The sequence below is a fragment of the Brassica rapa genome, chromosome A09 (assembly GCF_000309985.2).
Source record: "Brassica rapa cultivar Chiifu-401-42 chromosome A09, CAAS_Brap_v3.01, whole genome shotgun sequence".
Taxonomy (NCBI): domain Eukaryota; kingdom Viridiplantae; phylum Streptophyta; class Magnoliopsida; order Brassicales; family Brassicaceae; genus Brassica; species Brassica rapa.
In genome coordinates, this window is record NC_024803.2 from 19474880 (window position 1) to 19498279 (window position 23400).

At 42.9% G+C, this 23400-nt stretch overlaps 2 protein-coding genes and 1 long non-coding RNA gene across 7 annotated transcripts; 2 read left to right on the top strand and 1 right to left on the bottom strand.

Annotated features, from left to right (window-relative positions):
- The first annotated feature begins 8119 nt into the window (after positions 1 to 8119).
- On the top strand, positions 8120 to 10129 carry LOC103838925. Of its 4 annotated transcripts, XR_004451094.1 has the most exons (7): positions 8126 to 8432; positions 8538 to 8619; positions 8696 to 8813; positions 8902 to 9065; positions 9147 to 9239; positions 9324 to 9476; positions 9551 to 10129. XR_004451094.1 is itself a non-coding variant. In XM_033279311.1 (5 exons), the coding sequence occupies exons 1-5, from the start codon at positions 8189 to 8191 to the stop codon at positions 9403 to 9405; spliced, it is 690 nt and encodes a 229-aa protein (XP_033135202.1). In that variant the 5' UTR covers positions 8120 to 8188; the 3' UTR covers positions 9406 to 10129. The 4 variants fall into 4 exon arrangements, 2 of the variants coding, with proteins under 2 accessions (XP_033135202.1, XP_018509848.2); XR_004451095.1 differs by having other exon boundaries at positions 8124 to 8432; positions 9147 to 9476; XM_033279311.1 differs by lacking the exon at positions 9147 to 9239 and having other exon boundaries at positions 8120 to 8432; positions 9324 to 10129.
- Positions 10130 to 12066: 1937 nt separating this feature from the next.
- On the bottom strand, positions 12067 to 14440 carry LOC103849396. Of its 2 annotated transcripts, XR_004451096.1 has the most exons (4): positions 14042 to 14440; positions 13690 to 13966; positions 13115 to 13605; positions 12067 to 13083 (listed from the first exon to the last, which is right to left on the bottom strand). It is a non-coding gene; the product is annotated as an uncharacterized LOC103849396 (long non-coding RNA). The 2 variants fall into 2 exon arrangements; XR_629427.2 differs by having other exon boundaries at positions 12067 to 13605.
- A 531-nt stretch (positions 14441 to 14971) lies between these two features.
- Positions 14972 to 21072, top strand: LOC117127739. Its single transcript, XM_033278389.1, has one exon. The coding sequence runs from the start codon at positions 14972 to 14974 to the stop codon at positions 20843 to 20845; it is 5874 nt and encodes a 1957-aa protein (XP_033134280.1). The 3' UTR covers positions 20846 to 21072.
- The last annotated feature ends 2328 nt before the right edge of the window (positions 21073 to 23400 follow it).

Here is a 23400-nt window from a genome sequence, read left to right on the forward strand (position 1 = left end):
CCTTCACCAGCTATTCTTCTTGCTTTGTCAGTAAATCAGTCACATGAGCTGCACCTACCTGCTTGCTTGCTTCACTAAAGTCACATGAAAGTCACAAGCTGGTTGCTTGTTTAATAAAAACAAAATAATCTTTCTTCAAAGGAGGGAAAGGACAGCAACTTGCTTTGGTTTAAGTAAACCCTCACCTGAAGCAACTTCTTATGTTATAAAACACCATCTTCTCTCCTCTGGACGTTCATAACCTGCAAGAAAAACCAGAGAAAAATTCAGAGAGAAAGAGAGAAAGAAGAGAGAAAAATTTGTGAGAAAAACTAGTTGAAAAATTCAGAAACAAAATTCAGAGAAGAGAATTGAGCATGGACAAACCTTTCTCACCATCCTGTGACTTTATCCAGTGTGTACTGGTGTGGTTAAGAGCTGAAGGTTTGGTGTCCAAGAGTTTAGAATCACCCATATTCTTCAGCCTTTGATTTTGATCGGTAAGATGGTTGTGGATCAGTTTCTTTGAGAAGTTTTGTTGGTTTGCCTACACTGGAGATAAATTCTGAATAAATCCAACCATGGATTCTTGTGGTATTGATCAGGTTAATTCGTGGTTAACTTGAAGAGAGACAACCAGTCAAGTTTAATTAGTTGAGTAAAACCGGTAAGCTTCAGCTTCTTGATTCAGCTATGTTTTGATGAGAACCAATTGCTGTATGTTGGTTAACCTGTCAGGATCAGTTGTCTAAGGTCTTGTTCTCTTCAGTCTTGGTTGGTTTATGATTTAATCAGTCTCATAGAACCAGTAGACGAACTGATAAGAATTATGGGAATTAAACCGAACTGATATGAGAGAACTGAACTGAAATGTTATGAACTGAGTTGAGTTTCTTCTTGAACCAGACTACTGAACCTTATGTTCCAACTGTTATGTTTTGAATTCAGATGGCCAAGGAGAGTATTCGGATCAGCCGGATCCTTGTGATGGTTCTGAACCGAGAGTGATCCAAAAGTGAAGTGTGATTAGCTTGAGCTCGAGTCTAGTCTTCATTAACCAATCTCATGGATTTAAAGGTGAGTCTAGATAGATGATGAATGAATTATGAATGAGTATGCATGATTGCATATTGAATATGGTTGATTAATTAAGAATTAATCATGAATTAATTAAGGGATAATTATTGATTAATTAAGGATTAATCATGGATTAATTAAGGAGTAATTATGGTTGATTGATTAAGTATTCTCCCTTGATCTATATTTATATATGAAGTATTTATCTAGTTTAAATACTTAAGAATTAATAAGAATAATTCTTTGAGGTTATCCCGAGCCTTAGTACTTGTTCTCAAGTACTAATCTATAAGTATTCTATTAATAAGTGTGAATCATGTGAAGTCTTATTGTATACTCACTCTCCCGAAAGTCCCGCATTACCGTGAATTGGTCCTGCGATATGGATCAAGGTCATGAAGACACGATGATGGGGTCGCACCCTGGAGGCCGTGTAACTGCATGCAGCGTTGGATGTTCTATCTTGGAATATCTGATGGAGATGATGGTTATATTTATTCCCCGTTAGGCTCGGTTAGCCTTGGTGGTTTTCCGGGTTTAGCATATATATATATATATTAAGAGTATGAGTGATTGGCGGGTATTGTGGAGGTGATGTTTAAGATATATTCACATGGATGGATTGAGAGGCTTTATAATTATATTAATTATGGAATATAATTCCACTGCATTCAAATGGTGTCGCTTGCTCGGGATACTATTGATATGTGTTTGGGTGTGGGATTAGACTCACTGAGTAAACTAGTTACTCATGACTCATTTGATATGCAGGTAACCAGTAGGTGGGAGACCTTTACTCTAGGACGGGAAGGAACGGCATTAGCCAGCGGTAGTTTTATTATCCTTGCAGTCGTTTTGATATACTTTATGTATAAGGTTTGTTGACCGAAAACCTCGAGGTTAATCTATAAGATTTTGTAAGATTCTTTTAAATGAATAAGTATATAGTGTATAAAGAATGTTTTTAAAGTACGGGTTCCAAATGATATTAGTCCTTGTCCGGACGAACCAACTATTGGGTATTACTCTTAAGGTTGTAAAGCCTCGGGTTGTACCTAATAGGATATGTGTACTTAGGCGGTTGGCCTAAGGTACCTGGATTCATTTCGGGAACTTCGGGTTAGTCGTTTATGTACACATTGTGGCTTCTCGGTTTGGTTTCAGTTACGAGTGATCGGCTGTGCATGTTCTTGTTTGATTGTTGCACGGCTGGTCGAGTCAACTTATACTTAGACCAGATCGGGGGTGTCACAAAGGTGGTATCAGAGCATGGTTATACGATGCTTGAATGGGACTTGTTTCAAACGTTTTTCGAGTCAAAATGAGTCGCAAGGATAATTAGGATGTGCTGGCTAGTTCCTTCATCTTAGGATAGATAGTCATGGGTAGTTACCTTACTGTTATCTTTCATACGAGATGCATCAAGACAAGCTCGACGGAGTGGAGTGTTCTTACCAATTTTGATCCTGTCAAGATCGAGATTCCTACAATCATGATTGAGCTTTTTACCGTCATGATTCGGTTTGTTATCGTCATGTTTTGGTTCAATCCGGTCATGCTTCAATCCATTATCATCATGCTCGGGTGAGCTAACGATGTGCTCGGGTTTGCTACCATCATGCCCGGAGTTGGTATCATCATGCTTTCCTGCGGTTCCTACAATTTCTAGTGTGGATATCGATATTCAAAGATATATGAGACAGAGTTGACACATCTATTACATCTTCGGCCCATGTTTTATTGAAGTCAAAGTTGACGTTGTTGGTGATGATCTGGTTCAGAATATCCGACTTCATATGATTTATTCTTTCGGCTGCTCATTTCAATCCAGCTTCGTACAAGCCTGATTGATTCAGCACTTGTTTCAATCTTAACGTTGGTGGTGGAGATAGTTCAGTAGTAGTACAAGACGATGGACGCACCAGCACCATTCTGTTGCAACAAGACATCTTGAAGTTTGTGAACAAGATAAAGAAGTTGGGACAACACCGACAAGTACTAAACCATTCGATGTAGATTTTGTATAGAGGAAGATTTCGAATGCAACACTAGGAGCAGAACAACTAACGTGGCCCATTGTTCAGAAGATTGCAAGAAGGATATGGAACCATACATCATCAAGAATGATACAGTAAGTTGGTGATTAAGCGTCAAGCATCATTTGGGAAATGTTAGTACAAGTTAGGCGGATTTCTTTCAAGAGTTCAAGATGGAGTGTTTTCTACCCAAAACATGGGACCGATATGGAGTTCGCACAGTGAGATGTTTCCGCCAAGAGTTCGAAGTCAAGTTAATCTGATTCATCCATTATGGTTTGGAGGATGAGCTAAAGATCATGAAGATGTACTATTGTGACTTAGCCAATAATCTCAGAGTAACCCAAACTATAAAGCTTAAGACGTTTGAGGAGTTTGTGGAGGATCACATGAATTCTATAGAAGCTGTTTTTACTGAAGAAGTTTACCAAGTCATGCAGATTATTTAACTATCAACCTATTCAGATAGAAGGTCAGTTTCAAGTAATGAATCAAGAAAGTCGATGGAGATAATTTTTGTTGGACGTTTCATCAGATCAAGACCGAGGACCCTGAGTTGTTTTGGTTTTGGCTAGAAAGGAGAGTAAGGTGATGATTGTTCAAGTATATAAAATCCTCGATCGCTTACGTCATTTGCGCTTCGGTGGTGCCAGTAATGAGTACAGAGGTTATCCTACCATGGCCCATGAAGTTACCCGATCTTTTTACCTATACCTAGGGTACCGCTTGTTAAACTTGTTCGCTTTCCTTACCATTAGTCACTAACTAAGTGTTTGGCTATTTGGGTAGAGCCTACACTTTATAGTTGCCTGGACCGTCAAAACCTCTGAAAAGGTCCAATCACAGGTTTGCTTCTTATCCCATTGCGTGTTGTGTGCATTTTAAAAATTTATGAATGATTAAATAAATTAGTGAAGGAGTGATCAAGGTGTCGTATGAGACCTTGCCTATGGACGGAATTTTCCGCCCATATTGTGTTTGATGCGGGAACAACACATAGATGTAGTTCTCGGGTAGTGTCATTGTTTTAGGAAGGATTCACTTTAGTGAATTCAGGTACACTGTTCTTATTCGTGGAAGTACTGGCTGCCATTTAGAGTTATGGTATGCCTTCGTATCCCATCCCCATTCCTTAGTACTTCCATTAGAGCGGTTTGTTTCTATCTAGAGTGAGATTGGCTATCTAGTTATCGAGCTCAATTAGGATGTTGTTGAGGAAGGAAGTCTTTGAGAGATGACCAGTTACCGTTGGCCTGCAGCCGTATTCTACTAAGTGTTGGAGCCTCGCTCATATCAGTCTGGAGAGAATAGATAACCTTCAAGATTGCAAGTAGAAAATCAAGATGGATTATTCATTCGTATTTGAGGAACTCAGTTGAAGGATGAGAATCTAAGGAATTCATAGAAGGAACTGGGTGAAGAGAATTTCGAAGAATAGTATGAGGACTGGGTCATGTACAAGTTCATAAAGTGGAGATGTGGGAGAAGGAACCCAAATTCAACCTAAAATTAAGCAGATGTGAAGTAAATCCCAAGGAAGATTGAAGAGTGCAAGGAAAAAGGTATAACCATAAGGCATATGGGAATGCTCAAGTTGTTAAGAGATCAGAAGATATATTAACAGAGAAAGTGTGAAGTCATCATACAAGAGTACTTCGTTGGTAAATCAAATTTGGTATACGCGGACTTGTTGATTCCTCAGTTACTAGACAGAAGAAGGAAATCAGAAAGTAATAGAACAAGACTTGGATATGCGAAACTTCAGTGAGATTGAGTCGTTCAGAAGTTCTTGAAGAGTATCTCAGATAGATAAGAAGGGTATGGAATACTGTAAGGGAAATCATTCCTGGAATAAGTGTGTGTGTGTGTATTTGAGAGTGGCACCCTTGGTCTGATCATGTTAGCGTGATTGATCGTGCATGTTCTTGTTTGATTGTTGCACGGTTAATAAAGTTGACATTGACCAGACTGAAGATGTTACCTTCACGTATGGCACATCACCTGACGTTCCATATTTCCATGTTATTGAACTGGAGGAAAGCAGATAGAAAGGTTTCAGAAGTAGTGGTATTCAGAGATTCAACGATGTTAAAGGAAGTATGTAGACCGCAGTATATGAAAGTTATGTGCGATGAAGAATTGGTTATCGTGAAAGTGTTTGCTCAGAAAAGAAAGAATTATTTTAGAAAAGTTGGGGAAATCCGCAAATCTGTTATTTGGTATGTACCGAGTTGTTCAGAGTTGAAATGGTTATCTGTTGACCGGAACTTCTTTTAGTTATGCTATTGGTGAGCCGATTTTGCGTAATCTTATATCAGACCCAGTATGATAGAACTGCTGAGACCAGAAAACTTGTAACCCTATTTAGCTTATCCTAAAGGTCCTTTGCGGATAGGTGAGCACCATATCAGAAGATTGGAGAAAAGGAAAAAATTTGTAAAAGTTCAAGTATTTGGGGAACCATCTGTTGTTTTGACACGAGCAGATGAGGATAAGTTCAGAGTTGGTTATCTTAAACTTTTTGCAGAGACTCCAGTGTTCAGTAAAAGTCAGTACAGCTATGTTTTGAGAAATCGGGGATGAATTCTTTTAAGGGGGGAAGAATGTAATAACCCTCACGAGCCAGTTAATTTTTGGTCGAGAAAAACTCCGCTCGACCAGTTTGGAGTTGGTCGATCAGATTTAAAAATAAAGTCGACCCGGTGAATTAATACCTCGACGGGACTTTCTTGTGGTCTTAAGGCCTCTCATTGATAGTTCTGGTAGAGTGTTAATAATGTTGGTCGAATTTTATTTAAGCTAGGCAAGCTTTGTTGAAAGCAAGACGAGATTCGAAGGATGAGAAATTTTAGTCGAAAACTGTCCGAAATTGTCGTTAAATTTCTTAACTAAATTCCAACCAGTCTAATACCTTCACCAGCTATTCTTCTTGCTTTGTCAGTAAATCAGTCACATGAGCTGCACCTACCTGCTTGCTTGCTTCACTAAAGTCACATGAAAGTCACAAGCTGGTTGCTTGTTTAATAAAAACAAAATAATCTTTCTTCAAAGGAGGGAAAGGACAGCAACTTGCTTTGGTTTAAGTAAACCCTCACCTGAAGCAACTTCTTATGTTATAAAACACCATCTTCTCTCCTCTGGACGTTCATAACCTGCAAGAAAAACCAGAGAAAAATTCAGAGAGAAAGAGAGAAAGAAGAGAGAAAAATTTGTGAGAAAAACTAGTTGAAAAATTCAGAAACAAAATTCAGAGAAGAGAATTGAGCATGGACAAACCTTTCTCACCATCCTGTGACTTTATCCAGTGTGTACTGGTGTGGTTAAGAGCTGAAGGTTTGGTGTCCAAGAGTTTAGAATCACCCATATTCTTCAGCCTTTGATTTTGATCGGTAAGATGGTTGTGGATCAGTTTCTTTGAGAAGTTTTGTTGGTTTGCCTACACTGGAGATAAATTCTGAATAAATCCAACCATGGATTCTTGTGGTATTGATCAGGTTAATTCGTGGTTAACTTGAAGAGAGACAACCAGTCAAGTTTAATTAGTTGAGTAAAACCGGTAAGCTTCAGCTTCTTGATTCAGCTATGTTTTGATGAGAACCAATTGCTGTATGTTGGTTAACCTGTCAGGATCAGTTGTCTAAGGTCTTGTTCTCTTCAGTCTTGGTTGGTTTATGATTTAATCAGTCTCATAGAACCAGTAGACGAACTGATAAGAATTATGGGAATTAAACCGAACTGATATGAGAGAACTGAACTGAAATGTTATGAACTGAGTTGAGTTTCTTCTTGAACCAGACTACTGAACCTTATGTTCCAACTGTTATGTTTTGAATTCAGATGGCCAAGGAGAGTATTCGGATCAGCCGGATCCTTGTGATGGTTCTGAACCGAGAGTGATCCAAAAGTGAAGTGTGATTAGCTTGAGCTCGAGTCTAGTCTTCCTTAACCAATCTCATGGATTTAAAGGTGAGTCTAGATAGATGATGAATGAATTATGAATGAGTATGCATGATTGCATATTGAATATGGTTGATTAATTAAGAATTAATCATGAATTAATTAAGGGATAATTATTGATTAATTAAGGATTAATCATGGATTAATTAAGGAGTAATTATGGTTGATTGATTAAGTATTCTCCCTTGATCTATATTTATATATGAAGTATTTATCTAGTTTAAATACTTAAGAATTAATAAGAATAATTCTTTGAGGTTATCCCGAGCCTTAGTACTTGTTCTCAAGTACTAATCTATAAGTATTCTATTAATAAGTGTGAATCATGTGAAGTCTTATTGTATACTCACTCTCCCGAAAGTCCCGCATTACCGTGAATTGGTCCTGCGATATGGATCAAGGTCATGAAGACACGATGATGGGGTCGCACCCTGGAGGCCATGTAACTGCATGCAGCGTTGGATGTTCTATCTTGGAATATCTGATGGAGATGATGGTTATATTTATTCCCCGTTAGGCTCGGTTAGCCTTGGTGGTTTTCCGGGTTTAGCATATATATATATATATTAAGAGTATGAGTGATTGGCGGGTATTGTGGAGGTGATGTTTAAGATATATTCACATGGATGGATTGAGAGGCCTTATAATTATATTAATTATGGAATATAATTCCACTGCATTCAAATGGTGTCGCTTGCTCGGGATACTATTGATATGTGTTTGGGTGTGGGATTAGACTCACTGAGTAAACTAGTTACTCATGACTCATTTGATATGCAGGTAACCAGTAGGTGGGAGACCTTTACTCTAGGACGGGAAGGAACGGCATTAGCCAGCGGTAGTTTTATTATCCTTGCAGTCGTTTTGATATACTTTATGTATAATGTTTGTTGACCGAAAACCTCGAGGTTAATCTATAAGATTTTGTAAGATTCTTTTAAATGAATAAGTATATAGTGTATAAAGAATGTTTTTAAAGTACGGGTTCCAAATGATATTAGTCCTTGTCCGGACGAACCAACTATTGGGTATTACTCTTAAGGTTGTAAAGCCTCGGGTTGTACCTAATAGGATATGTGTACTTAGGCGGTTGGCCTAAGGTACCTGGATTCATTTCGGGAACTTCGGGTTAGTCGTTTATGTACACATTGTGGCTTCTCGGTTTGGTTTCAGTTACGAGTGATCGGCTGTGCATGTTCTTGTTTGATTGTTGCACGGCTGGTCGAGTCAACTTATACTTAGACCAGATCGGGGGTGTCACAGTGGTTGTGTCCCTATCTTTGTGGGATGATGCTGCAGCAAATTTTAGGGGTCTCATCAACTCAGGTGACAGGACACAGTCTGTCATGGTGGTCACGACTGTTAATCCAAAAATATTTGGAGGTATGTGAAAATGAAACTGAGGCATCATATTGACCACAGTTGTCATTTAATAATTTTTTAATAATGGTCCATCATATTATCATTGAAACACTCTTCATTCCGCAGGCAACCTCTATCTCAACTCAACGCCAGCAACGCAATTTTATTTCGACCCTGAGCTTCAAGCCATCGCAGAGTTCACAACGAGGTATCAATTGATCAGTGTTTCGGTAGATTTAGTTTAATATTTTGACGTATTAAAGTATTATGCAAACTGGTTCCAGCTTAGAAGCCCCGTTAGGAGAAGCTTTCCCCTGCATCGATACCAAAGAAGGGATTAAAAAAAAGGAAGCTGTCTCAATCAGAGAGCTAAACAAGTTCATTTCCGATTCTGACGAGCAGGTGACACCTCTGGATCCAACTTAATATATAAATGTGTTTGGGTTTTCAATAAGCATTACTAAGTCTTTAATCTACTGCCTTGGTAAAGACACAGGAAGCTGATTTTATATGCAAGGGTCGTGTTGTGGAAGTCATGCAACAAAATGGATGGTCTTTCGTCTCCTGCACTGGCTGCAGCAGAAAGCTTGAGAAATTTGGGACTTCTCTGCGGTGCACCCGTTGTATTAATCCGAACATCACTGGCGTTATCAAGTAAGTATTTACCTTTGGTTGTAGAAGATTAAAAACTCTTTTAAAATCGTTATCATCTCTAATGTCTCACGTTATTTTCAGGTACCGTGTGGAGTTATTGGTTGATGATGGGAATGATAATGCCACTTTTGTAGTGTTTGACAGGGAAATGCAGCTGGACTGACCCTAGCTGAGGTTTATTTTTTCCATACGCACTATCTGCTGATGGCATCCAATGTCACACATGCTTCTTATTTGCTTAAACTTGGCTACTGGCAGATCAATGGTTGTGGCAATGAAGAACTCCCACAATGTCTTAAGGACCTGGCTGGGAAAGATTTTGTTTTCCAGATACGTGTGACACCTTTTAATTTTACTCCAAGCCACCGTACTTTCACTGTTTCTGCGATCCTTGACAACATCACCCCCGAGGTATTCTATTTAATTGTTAACAGTACATTAAAACTTACTCATGTCAGAATAACCAAAATTTAACTGTTTGGCAGACTTTCAAAACCAATGAAGCTCAAGTTGAAAGTGGTGAACCATCGGCATCTGCCAGCGTTAAGGTGCTGTTGAAGGCAATGCACCAAATCCACCAGGTTGTGGAGTCAATGAAATTGGCCGTAAACGCCCACGTGAGTGAAGTTAAAAAGCTGCAGCAACGTCAACCATGCACTGTTTTTGTTTTCTTTATTTTTCTAGCATTTCCTGCATTTCCTATTTCTAGACTTCGCACCTAATTTCATATTTGAAGGCTTTTGTTTCATTTAGACTCATGGTTTTAATTTAAATCAAAATTGGTTGACGAAATATATGGTATTGCTGATAGCCTATTTTTATAACAACACGTTTGCGTATTCATTTATCTCCCAAACACAGGACGCAAGCACCCACGTGATTGAGTGTTGAAAAGAATCAAAACGTCTTCCCCAACCCTGCTTCTTTAACTTTAAGAATTTTTAAATTACTATGCATTTCCTATTTCAGACTTTGCCATATTTTCCAGTATTTTTCCAGCTTTTTAAGAAATTCATTCGAACAATGTACCTCACACGAGGATGACTTTTTTAACATTTTAATAGTTCCAAAAGGGTTGACGTAATATTCACATCGCCTTTACAAAATGGAGAACATACTATTTGCATGAACATCCAGTATATACGTATACCACCCCTTTTACTCTACCACTGAACAATAACATTTGAATTACAAATAATTTTACACATCCTTTGGTTTGGTTATCAGCAAATGATATCTAGAGGCGTCTGTGCTCAGACCATGTAGTAATTGTTAACATTCTTCGTGGTAAAAACCACTCAACAATGTAATTACGTTTTAAAGAGGTAAACGTTGAACAACAATATGATACATTCTAGACATCATTTGCTGAAATGGCCATTTTTGTAGTAATAGCCACTCAACTAATATGAATTTTCAACCCTCTTCACTGTTCTTCTTCTTATAAATCTCTTTGCTCCTCCTCTCCTGCACTCCACCACCATCAACGTTTTACACTACAACACCGCAAATATATCTAACATCCCCGCGCTTGCGCGGGGCTTCGCCCCTAGTGTATTTAATGTTAGGGAAAATTGGAAAAATGAGACACTTTCAACTTGAGTTTGTGACTCTAATATTTTTTCTAAATTTTTTGTCCCTTTAGAACTTTAATTTCTGTAAATACAATTATACCTTTAAATTAAATGCTAAAATATATAATATTCTAATTTATTTTCTTAATACAATTTATAAAGTAAAAAAAAAGAAGGAGATTCATCGGTTCGCTAAACACAATCCATCGGTTCATTCTAAACTTCTAAATTTTAGATAAACACAATCCACTACCCTCAGAAAATTGAGATAAACACAATCCATATCTTTGCTAAAACAAAATGCAAGGGTTCGATTTCAAAGAGATTCAGGAGAAGATCTCCAACAGCTTTCGTCCATAGCCACGATCCTTTCAATTCTGGGTTCGGAGCTACCAATATCTACACTGGTTACAAGGTCCCAACTGTGTATCGACTCGAGCTCCGTCGTTGCATCCACCGTCGCTTCACCGTGCTCTTGGTCGCCATCAACTTCTCTCACCGGAACAACCACTGCTGTGTCATCTCCGCTGCTGCACGGGCTCGTCTTCTCCGTTCAAGCAGTCATAGCCCGAGAGAATTGAATCGAGCAGGCCACACCTTCACGCATCGCTCGATTGGTTCTCTCGGATGTTCAGTTCGTCGTTTGGACCAAGCCAGATGGATCGAGCATTTGTCTTCCACATCGAACGTTCCAAACCACGAAACAGACATGGCTAAATTTTAATATATTGCATACTTGGCCCCTGAGATTAGTTCCTTTCTTATTTTTTCCCCATATTCTTTTTTTTTTTTTGAAAATTAGTCCTCGATTTCGCCCCAAAACTCTTGGTTTAGGGAAATATCTTTAATGTTCGCCCCAATACTTGTAAATTTATGGAAATATCTTTATGATTCCGCCTTAAACTTTTGAATGTTCACTTTTGACTCTATTATATGAAAATACAATATTACAAAACTCAAATTAATTGTGGAGCAATCCAGGATTAGTTTTAAATTTTTTATTATACTTTCTAGTATATAAGCTAGTATACGTATCAAAGTAGCGTGAATCATATGTGGTATAGTGGTTTGTGTGTATAATTTTCTCTTGAATAACTCATGTTCGAGTGGAGGAAAGAACAATTTTGATGATTTTTTGACTTAGAAAAGAATATACTCTGCGAAATTTTGATTAGATTTCGTATAGAATTAGGAAAGTACATCTTTAACCGAATATGGAAGTTTCCATATTTTCTGGATTTGCCTAGAATATGTATATTACCTTACGCAGAATACTGTAGAGTAGGTGGGAAACATATTATTTCTTTAAGCGTCACATAAGGTAAAATGAAGAACATGTTATGACACATAATTTAGATAAGGTATATTATTGAGTTGTGGCTATATATCGTTATCAAGCTGTAGGTATACTGAAGATATCTTTCTTGATTATAACGTTTTGAAATATAGTTTGGTTAGAATATATAAGAAAAGCTAGTTTACGTTGTATACCCAAGATATATCTATGTATAAAACTTAGTATCTGATATCTAGACTAAGTAGATGACCAGAATGAGTATTCTAACTGTAGCCAGAAGATAAAATAAAATATGATTCCGCTTTTAAAAAAAAAATTTAAAACATATATATTGTCATACTTATGTTTCCAATAGTTTTCATATTTTTTAACATTTTTAAAATTCAGTTTACTATTTTTACCATAAAAGAAGGGTAAAAGTTGTCCAGAATTGCCCAAAATATCAGAAGTACTATTGTGACAAATAAAAGTCCAAAGTGTCCCATTTTTCCAATTTTCCCTTAATGTTAACTATATTAGCTTCGTATATCATTTGGGGTGGGAGCTAGTTCCACTCTTTTGTCAAGAGTAAGATGATGACTATATTTTCATGACCAAATATGAAGTTCGGGGAACTAACCTTTAGACATTGATATTAGGGAATTTATGGCATTTTCTATTTTACCTATGTAATTCAATTTGAATAATCCAAAAGAAATAGAAAACAAATTTGGACTTCTAAAAAGACTAAAATAAAGTAAAAATCAAACTTTTAAGAACGAAGTTCATATAATTAAGCAGCCAAACTTTATATTGTCAATTATATGATTATATCGTATACTTGATATACAGATATACTATTATACTCCCTCCGTTCCACAAATATAGACTTTTTAGTATTTTGACACATATTAAGAAAACACATTAAACTACCATAATAAATGTATCGTTTTCTATAATTTTCAATTTTCAATAATTTTTACCAAATAGTAATTCAATAAAGTCAATTAATTTTTTTGAAGTTTACAAATTTTTCATAGAAAACACAAAAAATACATCTTTTTGAAACAAACTTTTTTCTAAAAAATCCATCATTAAGGAACGGAGGGAGTATAAACCTTTATTTTAAATAATCTGTATGTGTTCGTTTTATTTGGTTTACTAGGTTCTAACCGAGCCATATGTTTTATTGTTGAAACACTAACCGAGCCATATGTATGTCCTGAGTTTTCTCAGAAAATAACATGTCACACTTCTTTTGATTACAACTGGACGATGTTGGACGTCGCAATGGTCTCCAAGGATTCCAACTGGGTCAGTACGTGGAGGGGCTGAGGTCCTAGGCACAACGCCCACGATGTTTTGTTTCACTTTCTGGTCCTCGTCCTTGGTTGATGAACTTGACTCACCATTAAACACTGGCTACATCTCTGTCAATTGGGCTGAGTTGTTGACATCATTCTTGTCAATGAGTTTGTCAGGCACATCTTAAGCAGCGATGGGGATGTCCAGTGTAGCCTTGTAGGATTAGGAGGTGGGGGTACTGCAGGACAGACACCCTGGTGGCGGTAATAATCTGTCTTTTGGCTGTGAAGTTGTATGGTGTTACTTTCACCTTGAATTTGTGGGTCAGGCCGATGGAGTTGACCAGGCATTGAGGAGTTTCCATTTCTTGACCAGAACCAAGTCTCTATTACCATGAGATAAACAACATATCATGCATAAGACTCTATAATTACATATATATAGATTCAGTAAACGTAAACATATATACCTCCAGATACGTGTCAAGTAAATCAGAGGCTTGTCTTCCCGTGAGGTATTCACCGGCGTCACCAAGCAGCACAAAAATGTTTCCTTCTTGGCATTATCGTAGATGAACGTGTGAAATTACTTTACCATACCATTAGCATTGTCAGCACCCCATTTTGAGAACATCAATAATGCAGGACCCCTGTTTACTTTTGTTTGGTAGCCAATGCGGGCAATATATTACCAGCCTGCTTCCTTCTCTAGATCGTCAATTTTTGCAATGCAATTGAAAAAGAGTCCTGCATTTGTTAATATGAAGATGTAAACAAAGTGATTTGATATGATACTGTGAATGTAGAGAGAGATGGACACACCTGAGCTGTTTCATTCCTAACAGAGGCAAGGATCTCACCATTGTGAGTGTTTCGAGCTTGGTTATTTCAGTTATTTCCTACAACGGAGACGCGAGAGTATTTTCAGGCAGCTTAGAAAGGTCATATTAATCAATCCTAAAAATAAATCAACAGAGATATCTGAGAAGGTTGCAGATGGAACTGAGGAGACGATATTAAAGAACTAAGATAAACCTGAACTGTCCATAGAGTTTCCAGCAGAGCTGCTGATTCAGATTCATTGGTCTAAGCATAACTGTATGTCTTAGCGGATGAAGCATATGCTATAGAAAAAACACTTGGTTAGAATGACAAAATGGGAAATTTAAGTCTGCGATAAAGCATGGATTCTTTTTTTTTTCTCACTTTGGTTCGGTCGATGATTCTGTAGGAGATGGATTACATTCCTCCACAAGGCCCATCACATAACAGGCTCTAGCCCGACAAGGTCGATCAAGCTTAGTCGGCTTAGCGGCTAGAGACGTCAGCTCGACCTCAGAGTACTTTAAGCCGGTCAGCTAAGCCGATCAGCTATACTCGGCTTGGATGAAACAGTACTAAGGCCCACATACTCGGCCTTTGGGCGACAAGGCCCAAAGGATAGGCGCGATTAGGGCACCACGCAGAAGGGCACTATAAGAGAGAAGGAGGAGGCAACGAAAAGAGGACTTTTGGGAAAAATCACATACTAAGCGGCTAGATTTAGGGTTTCCTAATCATCTCTTTGATCTTGTCGTTTAAACCTCTGATCTTGTCTCCTTACCTTGGATCAGTCTTGTAACCCACTGTGTTGACTCTAATAAAAACGTCTTTAGTCACCCCATTTTCTAAGTTATCATTCTAATCGACCGAATCCTGTACAAACAATTGGCGCCCACCGTGGGGCTGACTAAAGCAACGTTCTAGATCTACATGGCTCAAGACGACGCCGCCTTCGGCGCCCCAGGCGAGGAACCGACGCCTACGCCTGCGGCCGCGCCGCCCATCACCTCAGAATTCATGAGCTCCGTCATGGCTCGACTCGCCCGCCAAGACGAAGTCCAAAAGACAACCAACGACCAGCTCGCTGCGTTGGTCGCGGCGCTCACAGCCCCTGAGGGACAAACGAGCCGTCCCCAGCTGACACGCCGCCGCCTCTTCAACACAAATCCTACGGCAGCCGGAGTCGACCATATCTCTGACGACTCGGAGCCTAACGAAGCCTTTCTCGCAGACGCTCCCCCAGCAGGCTCAGATCTCACGACAATACGCGAGCTCGCCGAGCTCAAACTCAGCCTTCAACAAATGGGAGAGAAGATCCACCATGTAACCAGCGCAGCTCCGCAAATAGAGAGCGTACTCGCCGCAACCTCGCGCACTCCTTTTACTCGCGCGCTAACTAGCGTTCAACTCGGAAAGATAGAAAAGCTGCGCCTACCTGAGTACAAGCCCGGCGGAGACCCGGTAGAACATATGACCGCATTTAACATCGCGATGGCGCGAGCTCGTCTCCCCGACGACGAGAGGGACGCAGGTTACTGCCAGCTGTTCGTCGAGACTCTTCACGAGCAAGCCCTGACTTGGTTCTCCCAGTTGGAGGAGAACTCAATCGGATGTTTCCGCGACCTATCAGCAGCTTTTCTCAAGACATACATCATGTTCACAAAGCGCAGCGCCACCGCGTCCAGCCTATGGAACCTCAATCAGAAAAAGGACCAGAGCTTGCGCGACTACATGGAGAAATTCAAAGCCGTAGTGTCGAAGATTGAGATCCCAGACGGAATCGCTATCGATGCATTGCGCAACACCTTGTGGGTCCACTCCAAGTTCCGAGAAGACCTGTACCAGAATCCAACCAAGTCGCTCCAAGACGCTATCGCACGCTCTGATAACTTCATCCGAATGGAGGAGGACACCAACGCAATCCTCAGCAAGATGAGCGCACCCAAGGCTCCAGCGGCTAAGAACGCAAATGCGCGACAAGAACCGCGCCAACACGCTCCAAACGACAAAAACGGTCCCAAGGATGGTTACATGTATGTCGTGAACGAGAATAACGCACCAATCTCCACTCTCGTAGTTCGCGGAGAGGGGTGGAACAAGTGGGTAAGAGAACTCGAGTCATCCGACCAAAAAGTCGATTCTGTTTGCACCACCCAACCCGCAGCTGGAGTCGGATCAGCAGCAGGACCTTCCCGGACCATCGACCTCACCAAGCATTGCAAGTATCACGACGTCAAAGGACACGATACCTCAGAATGCAAATCTCTTTACGCGCATTACCTCTCGTCCCTTGCAAGCGGCGAGTTTAAGTTTGAGCCATTGAAAGCCAAACCAAAGAACGGTAAGAGCTGGAGCAAGAACAAAGAACGAAGGTCCCAACGCAAAGCCACTGGCAGAGGTCGACAAAACGACGCTCCGCAACGAGACGACGAGGAAGAAACCCCAAGGGATAATGGCGGGGGAGACTCCTCAGCTGACGAAGAGCATCCGGCCAATCGCAGACGCATTGAGGTTATACTCTCTCAGCAATCCTTGTCGTCCGACGAAGATAATGACGATTCGCCTGTACCCGGAGACCTGAGAGACAGCCTTAAACGGCGGCTCGCACCGGAAAATGGAAGCGATACCACGCACAGAGATCTCCGGACGATGCTAGATGCACGAAAGTCTCGGCGCATCTCGACAAGCGTTGGCAACAGCAACGAAGGGCCAGTCGGCGACCTCCGAGACAAACTCAATGCCGGAGTAAGCGATCTCCGCGTGAAGCTTAACAAGTCAAAATCAACAGACTTACGACGACAGTTGGAACGAGCTAACGGTCAACCTCAACTTCCACCTCCTGATACCAGTGTACCAAAAGACCTCCGCGCCTTACTGAACTCCAAGCGAGTCCAAACGGGACAGTCTTTAAACGTCATCATGGGGGGTTCCCCTAGCGGCGACTCAGTCCGTTCCGTGAAAGACTATCGTCGACAAGTCACGACGTCCCAGAAGTGGCCGAGTAAACCGTCGAGTCATCCCCCAATAACTTTCTCATCAGATGACGCTGAAGGTGTTCACGCGCCCCATAATGATCCCCTCCTCGTCGTCCTCGGAATTGGAGAGTATGATGTCACCAAGATCCTTATTGACACCGGGAGTTCCGTTGACCTCATCTTCCGAGGAACTCTGCAGAAGATGGGAGTCGACCTCGACGACATAAAAGCGTCCTCCAGAACGCTAACAGGATTTAACGGGTCATCCGAAACCATCTTGGGAACGATCCGCCTCCCGGTGCGCGCATGCGGTGTTACTCGAACGGTCAAATTCGCCGTCGTTAGCACAAAAGCTCCGTATCACGCTATACTCGGTACTCCTTGGTTACACTCGATGCAAGCTGTCCCTTCCACCTACCATCAGTGCATCAAGTTTCCCGGCGCAGACGGGAAGATAAAAACATTGCGTGGGGACCAAAAGGCCGCTAGGGACCTCCTAGTCGCCACGGTCAAACTCCAACGAGCGTCGCTACCCGTGAACTCAGTATCCCCTCCAACCCCAAAAGTCTACTCCCAGGAAAACGAGGTTCTCGAGTTACCTATTGATAACGCCGACCAGAACCGCACCGTGAGAGTCGGCGCATACCTCTCCGAAGAAATGCAACAGTCAGTTCTGGATTTCCTCAGACAGAACGTATCCACGTTCGCTTGGTCCATGGCAGACATGAAAGGCATTGACCCGACTATAACGACGCACGAGCTCAATGTCGACCCAACTTTCAAACCTATCCGACAGAAGAGACGTAAGCTCGGCCCCGATAGGTCTAAGGCCGTGAACGAGGAAGTCGATAGGTTACTCGGTGCAGGTTCGATTGCCGAGGTCCGCTACCCCGAATGGTTGGCAAACCCAGTAGTCGTCAAAAAGAAAAACGGCAAGTGGCGCGTCTGCGTCGACTTCACCGACCTGAACAAAGCCTGCCCAAAGGATAGCTACCCTCTTCCCAACATCGACCGCTTAGTCGAGTCTACAGCTGGAAACGAGATGCTAACCTTCATGGATGCCTTCTCCGGTTACAACCAAATAATGATGCACCCGGATGACCGCGAGAAGACGGCCTTCATCACAGATAGGGGAACCTATTGCTACAAAGTCATGCCATTCGGCCTGAAGAACGCCGGAGCAACCTACCAAAGGCTTGTGAACAAAATGTTCGCAGATAAGCTGGGTACTACCATGGAAGTGTACATCGACGACATGCTGGTTAAGTCGCTCCATGCCACCGATCACCTCCGCCATCTACAAGAATGCTTCGAAACTCTCAACAAGTATGGCATGAAGCTAAACCCGGCAAAGTGCACGTTCGGGGTCTCTTCTGGCGAGTTCCTTGGTTACATTGTCACACAGCGAGGAATCGAGGCGAACCCAAAGCAAATATCTGCGGTTCTCAACCTCCCGAGTCCGAAGAACAGCAGAGAAGTACAGCGGCTCACGGGCAGGATAGCCGCTCTAAATCGATTCATCTCCAGATCCACTGACAAGTGCCTGCCATTCTATGATCTCCTGCGAGGAAATAAAAAGTTCATTTGGGATGAGAAGTGCGAGGAAGCGTTCACTCAACTCAAACAGTACCTGACCACGCCCCCAGTACTCGCTAAGCCAGACGTCGGTGATGTTCTATCTCTCTATGTCGCAGTATCACAGGCTGCAGTCAGCAGCGTTCTGATAAAAGAAGACCGCGGCGAGCAAAAGCCCATCTTCTATACGAGCCGACGCATGACAGCACCAGAGACGCGTTACCCAACTCTAGAAAAGATGGCTTTAGCAGTCGTTGAAGCAGCGCGAAAACTACGACCATATTTCCAGTCGCACTCCGTGGAAGTACTGACTGATCAGCCTCTCCGGACAATACTCCAGAACACTAACAGATCTGGCAGACTCACAAAGTGGGCAATCGAACTCGGTGAGCTCGATATCATCTACAAGAACCGCACGGCAGCGAAATCCCAGGTCCTAGCCGACTTCTTGGTCGAACTGGCCCCGGAATTAGAGCAAGATCTCACATCCCCAAGCTCAAACTGGACACTGCACGTCGACGGATCGTCGACCAACAAGGGGGCAGGCGCCGGAGTCCAATTGCAGTCCCCGACCGGTGAGCTAATCAGACAATCTTTCATCTTTGGCTTCCCCGCGTCAAACAACGAGGCAGAATATGAATCTCTGATTGCAGGACTCCGCTTAGCAAAAGCCGTCAAAGCTAAACGACTAAGCGCTTATTGCGACTCCCAGTTAGTCGCCAGTCAGTTCAGTGGCGACTACGACGCCCGCAACGATCGAATGGACGCCTATCTCAAAATAGTGCAAAGCCTGGCAGCAGAGTTCGAATTCTTCGAACTCATCGAAGTTCCGAGAGGAGAGAACGTCTGCGCCGATGCCCTCGCCGCCCTTGGCAGCAAGCTTCGTGATCAAGTGAAAAGAACCATCCCGATACATCGTATCGAGAAACCAAGCATCGACGTTCTAACCGATCAAACCCTCATCGCCCAAGTTATTGAACCCGCCACTCCAGACGACGATGGGTTTGGCCCTGACTGGAGAACTGAATTCATCAACTACCTCTCGAAAGGGGAACTCCCAGCAGAAAAATGGGCAGCTCGCCGGCTAAAAACCCGCAGCGCCCATTACGTTGTTCTCGACAATGAACTGCATAGATGGACTGCGAGTAAGGTGCTCTTAAAATGCATCCATGGCGACGAGACAGCAAGGGTTATGGCGGAAACGCATGAAGGCGCCGGTGGAAATCATTCGGGCGGACGTGCGTTAGCAATAAAAGTAAGGAGTTTAGGCTTCTTCTGGCCAACAATGAACGCCGATTGTGAGTCTTATGCGAGAAGCTGCGACAAGTGCCAACGGCACGCACCCAGCATCCATTGTCCAACCGAACTGTTGCGAACAACCACCGCTCCCTACCCGTTCATGCGATGGGCGATGGACATCATAGGACCACTCCCTTGTTCCCGCCAAAGACGCTTCATCCTTGTCTTCACCGACTACTTCACCAAATGGATCGAAGCTGAAGCATACGCTCAAGTCACAGACAAAGAAGTCCGCGGCTTCGTCTGGAAAAACATTATTTGCCGCCACGGACTGCCCTACGAGATCGTCACCGACAACGGGTCACAGTTCATGTCAGGCAACTTTAAGGAATTCTGTAGCAAGTGGAACATTCGACTAAGCCCGTCCACTCCACGTTACCCGCAAGGTAATGGCCAAGCCGAATCCTCCAACAAACTCATCATCGATGGCATTAAAAAGCGTCTGGACCTCAAAAAAGGTCACTGGGCTGACGAACTCGACGGAGTCCTATGGAGCCATCGCACGACTCCACGAGGATCGACTAAATCGACACCCTTCTCTCTCGCTTACGGTGTTGAAGCCATGGCCCCTGCTGAAGTTAACGTTTCAAGCCTCCGACGTTCCAAAATGCCTCAATACGTCGAGCTAAACAAGGAGATGCTACTCGACGCCCTCGATGAGATAGAAGAACGGAGAGATCAAGCCCTGCTGCGCATCCAGAATTACCAACATCAGATTGAGAGCTACTATAACAAAAAGGTCCGGGCCCGACCTCTAGAACTCGGTGATCTCGTCATGCGCAAAGTGTTTGAAAACACCAAAGAGCTTAACGCCGGTAAACTCGGCGCCAGGTGGGAAGGACCATACAAAATCATCAAAGTTGTTAAACCTGGCGTATACCGGCTCCAAACCTCGCGCGGCGAAGAAGTCCCGCGATCATGGAACTCAATGCATCTACGACGTTTCTACTCGTAGAAGTATCTTAGTCAAAAAAAAAAAAAAAAAAAAAAAAAAAAAAAAAAAATATATATATATATATATATATATAACCGAGTAGACGCACCCCCGTGGTCACTTCTACTCGACCGAGTAAATGCGCCACTTACGGCCACTTTTACTCGGGAGAAAAACGAACTACGAATGGCTTGATCCTCAACCGAGGTACGTAGGCAGCCTTAACAGGTCCAGCTGTAACAAAAAAAAAACAGAGTAGATGCACCCCCATGGTCACTTCTACTCGACCGAGTAAATGCGCCACTCACAGTCACTTTTACTCGGGAAAAACGAACTACGAATGGCTTGATCCTCAACCGAGGTACGTAGGCAGCCTTAACAGGTCCAGCTGTAACAAAAACAAAGTCAAAACCTTGCCTAGGTCTCAGTTGAATAAACAATGACTTTCACATCGTGGTTCCCGTGCCTCCAGCAGAGGATACGCGGACACTCACACTCCTTTGCTCGCAGCTATGTCCTGATCAGACACTTGGCTCCAGGACCTTAACAGTCACGGTTCACCTATGCCTAAGCATTAAACCGACTAAACAGAGTGAATCTTTGCCTTTTCTCGACTAAAATGTAACGGCCTAGCTACCCGGTTGCTTAATTGTCACTGAGGAAACGGACAGAAGGACCTTTCACTCTTATACTCAATTCTTTGTTATCGACTTTTGGACAACTCCAAAACGAAACATGATGACAGCCGAGTAAAACCAATTACCGGTTCATCACTTGTCTATTTGCAAAAATTAAGAATATGAAAATCTGATGTTTCAAAACACAACAGATAAGTAAAATCGCTTAAGGGTTGCAAATACTGACAAGAAACACAAAGTAGAAAGAGTTTTAAAGTACAACAACAAGGTCTATCAAGACCACCGATGAAAACATCTTAAATAAAACATACAACAAGATCAGACGACGACGTCTTGGTCATCCCTACTCGGGTCAAGCGCTTCGATCGTTTCTTCTTCAACGATTTGATCGCGAAGGCCTTCAACCTGAGCAAAAGGGTCTGGAACTGGCAGGTTCGGAACCATCTCTTCAACAAGCGCCGGCGATGACCCGTTCTCCTCCACGCCCACTCCGTCCTCTTCCCGCTCCTCAGATGAAGAAACCAAGACCGGATCTTCAGCGGCTACATCCCCCGTATCCGTTTGAATCGCTTCCCCGGTCTCCTCGGGATCGCTCCCGTCGGGGCGCTCTTCGATGGTAGTTCCTTCGGGAACGACGTTACGCTCCGACAAAGTAGAAGTAATGTCTACCATCGGCTCATCGACTGGATCTTCAGTCGCCTCGCGGGAAGTGATCAACTGGGAGGCTGATTCGTGGCCACTCAGACCAACATTTGACCCATACGGGTCGAGTACCCCCATGAGCTCTTCATTCACAAATCGAGAAGGGAGGCTGAGAGGAGAGAGAGCATAATCATCCTCAGAGAACGGCTCGAGGTAAAGATTGGCGACTTCGGCCTCATACATCTTCTCCTGCTCCGAGAAGATGTTGATCATACTCGGCGGAATCGCGATCCCGCTATCCTTAATCATCTCAAGGCATTTTTTGGTTCCTGAAGCCTGCCCATATAAGTTCTTGGCCTTCTCTCGCGCGATAAGGCGATCCATATAGCCCTTCATCTTACCGATACAGCGAGTAGACTTGTCCGCCATAGCCGTTTGGACCTTGATCCTCTCGCGAGTAACCTCCTGAACCCTGGAATCCCTCAGGCGTTGCCTCTCTTTGATCAGCGTTCCGACGATAGCATCCCTCTCTCCCTCGAGCTCAGCCTTCTCCTTCTCAAGGGAAGCGACCAATCGCTCTAAGCGAGTTTTCTCGCGGAGAGCGTCCTTCTTCGCAAGACGGTCAGACTTCAGCTTGTCTTCCAACTCCTCGAACTTAACTCGGAGGACCTCTTTCTCTTTGGCCGCTTTGTCGCTGGCCTTTTTGTTCTCGGCGCGTAACCTCTCGATCACGCCCAATCTGGTCCGTGCGAGTTTATCCGAGGCGCCCAGCTGGACCATTGTCTGCTTCAAAGTGCTGTCGTACTTCTCCACGAGATAATTCATGCTCCCGTCACTCTGCGTGAAGCAAAAAAGACTTAGAAAAATTTTTAAGAAAGGGAAAGGGAAATAAAGGGAAAACGAGTTTACCCGTCTGCCCGCCATAGCCGCGTCAATGTACTCCTTTTTGAAGTATAAGTCCTCGACCGGCGGCAACTCTTTGGTCCCGCCACGAATCTGACGAGTCAGTTCAGCACATGGAAGTGGATTCAGAACCAACGGAGTCGCCTCGTCGTAAAGGAATTCTACGCGATCCGGGAAGCGAACTCCTCCTCCCGCCTTCCGCGGAAGCGAACCTCCGCTTCCCGCATCAGTTCCCCTCGCAGAAGACGAAGGGGCTCCCTTACTCGACGGAGATCCATCCCGTGAGCCATCTCCGACTTCGGTAGCCGGTCCCCCACTTCTAGAAGGAATCTCGGGAGCAGAAGTCCCATCGCCTTCCGCTGTCTTCTTCTTCAGTTTCTTCTTGGGACGCTC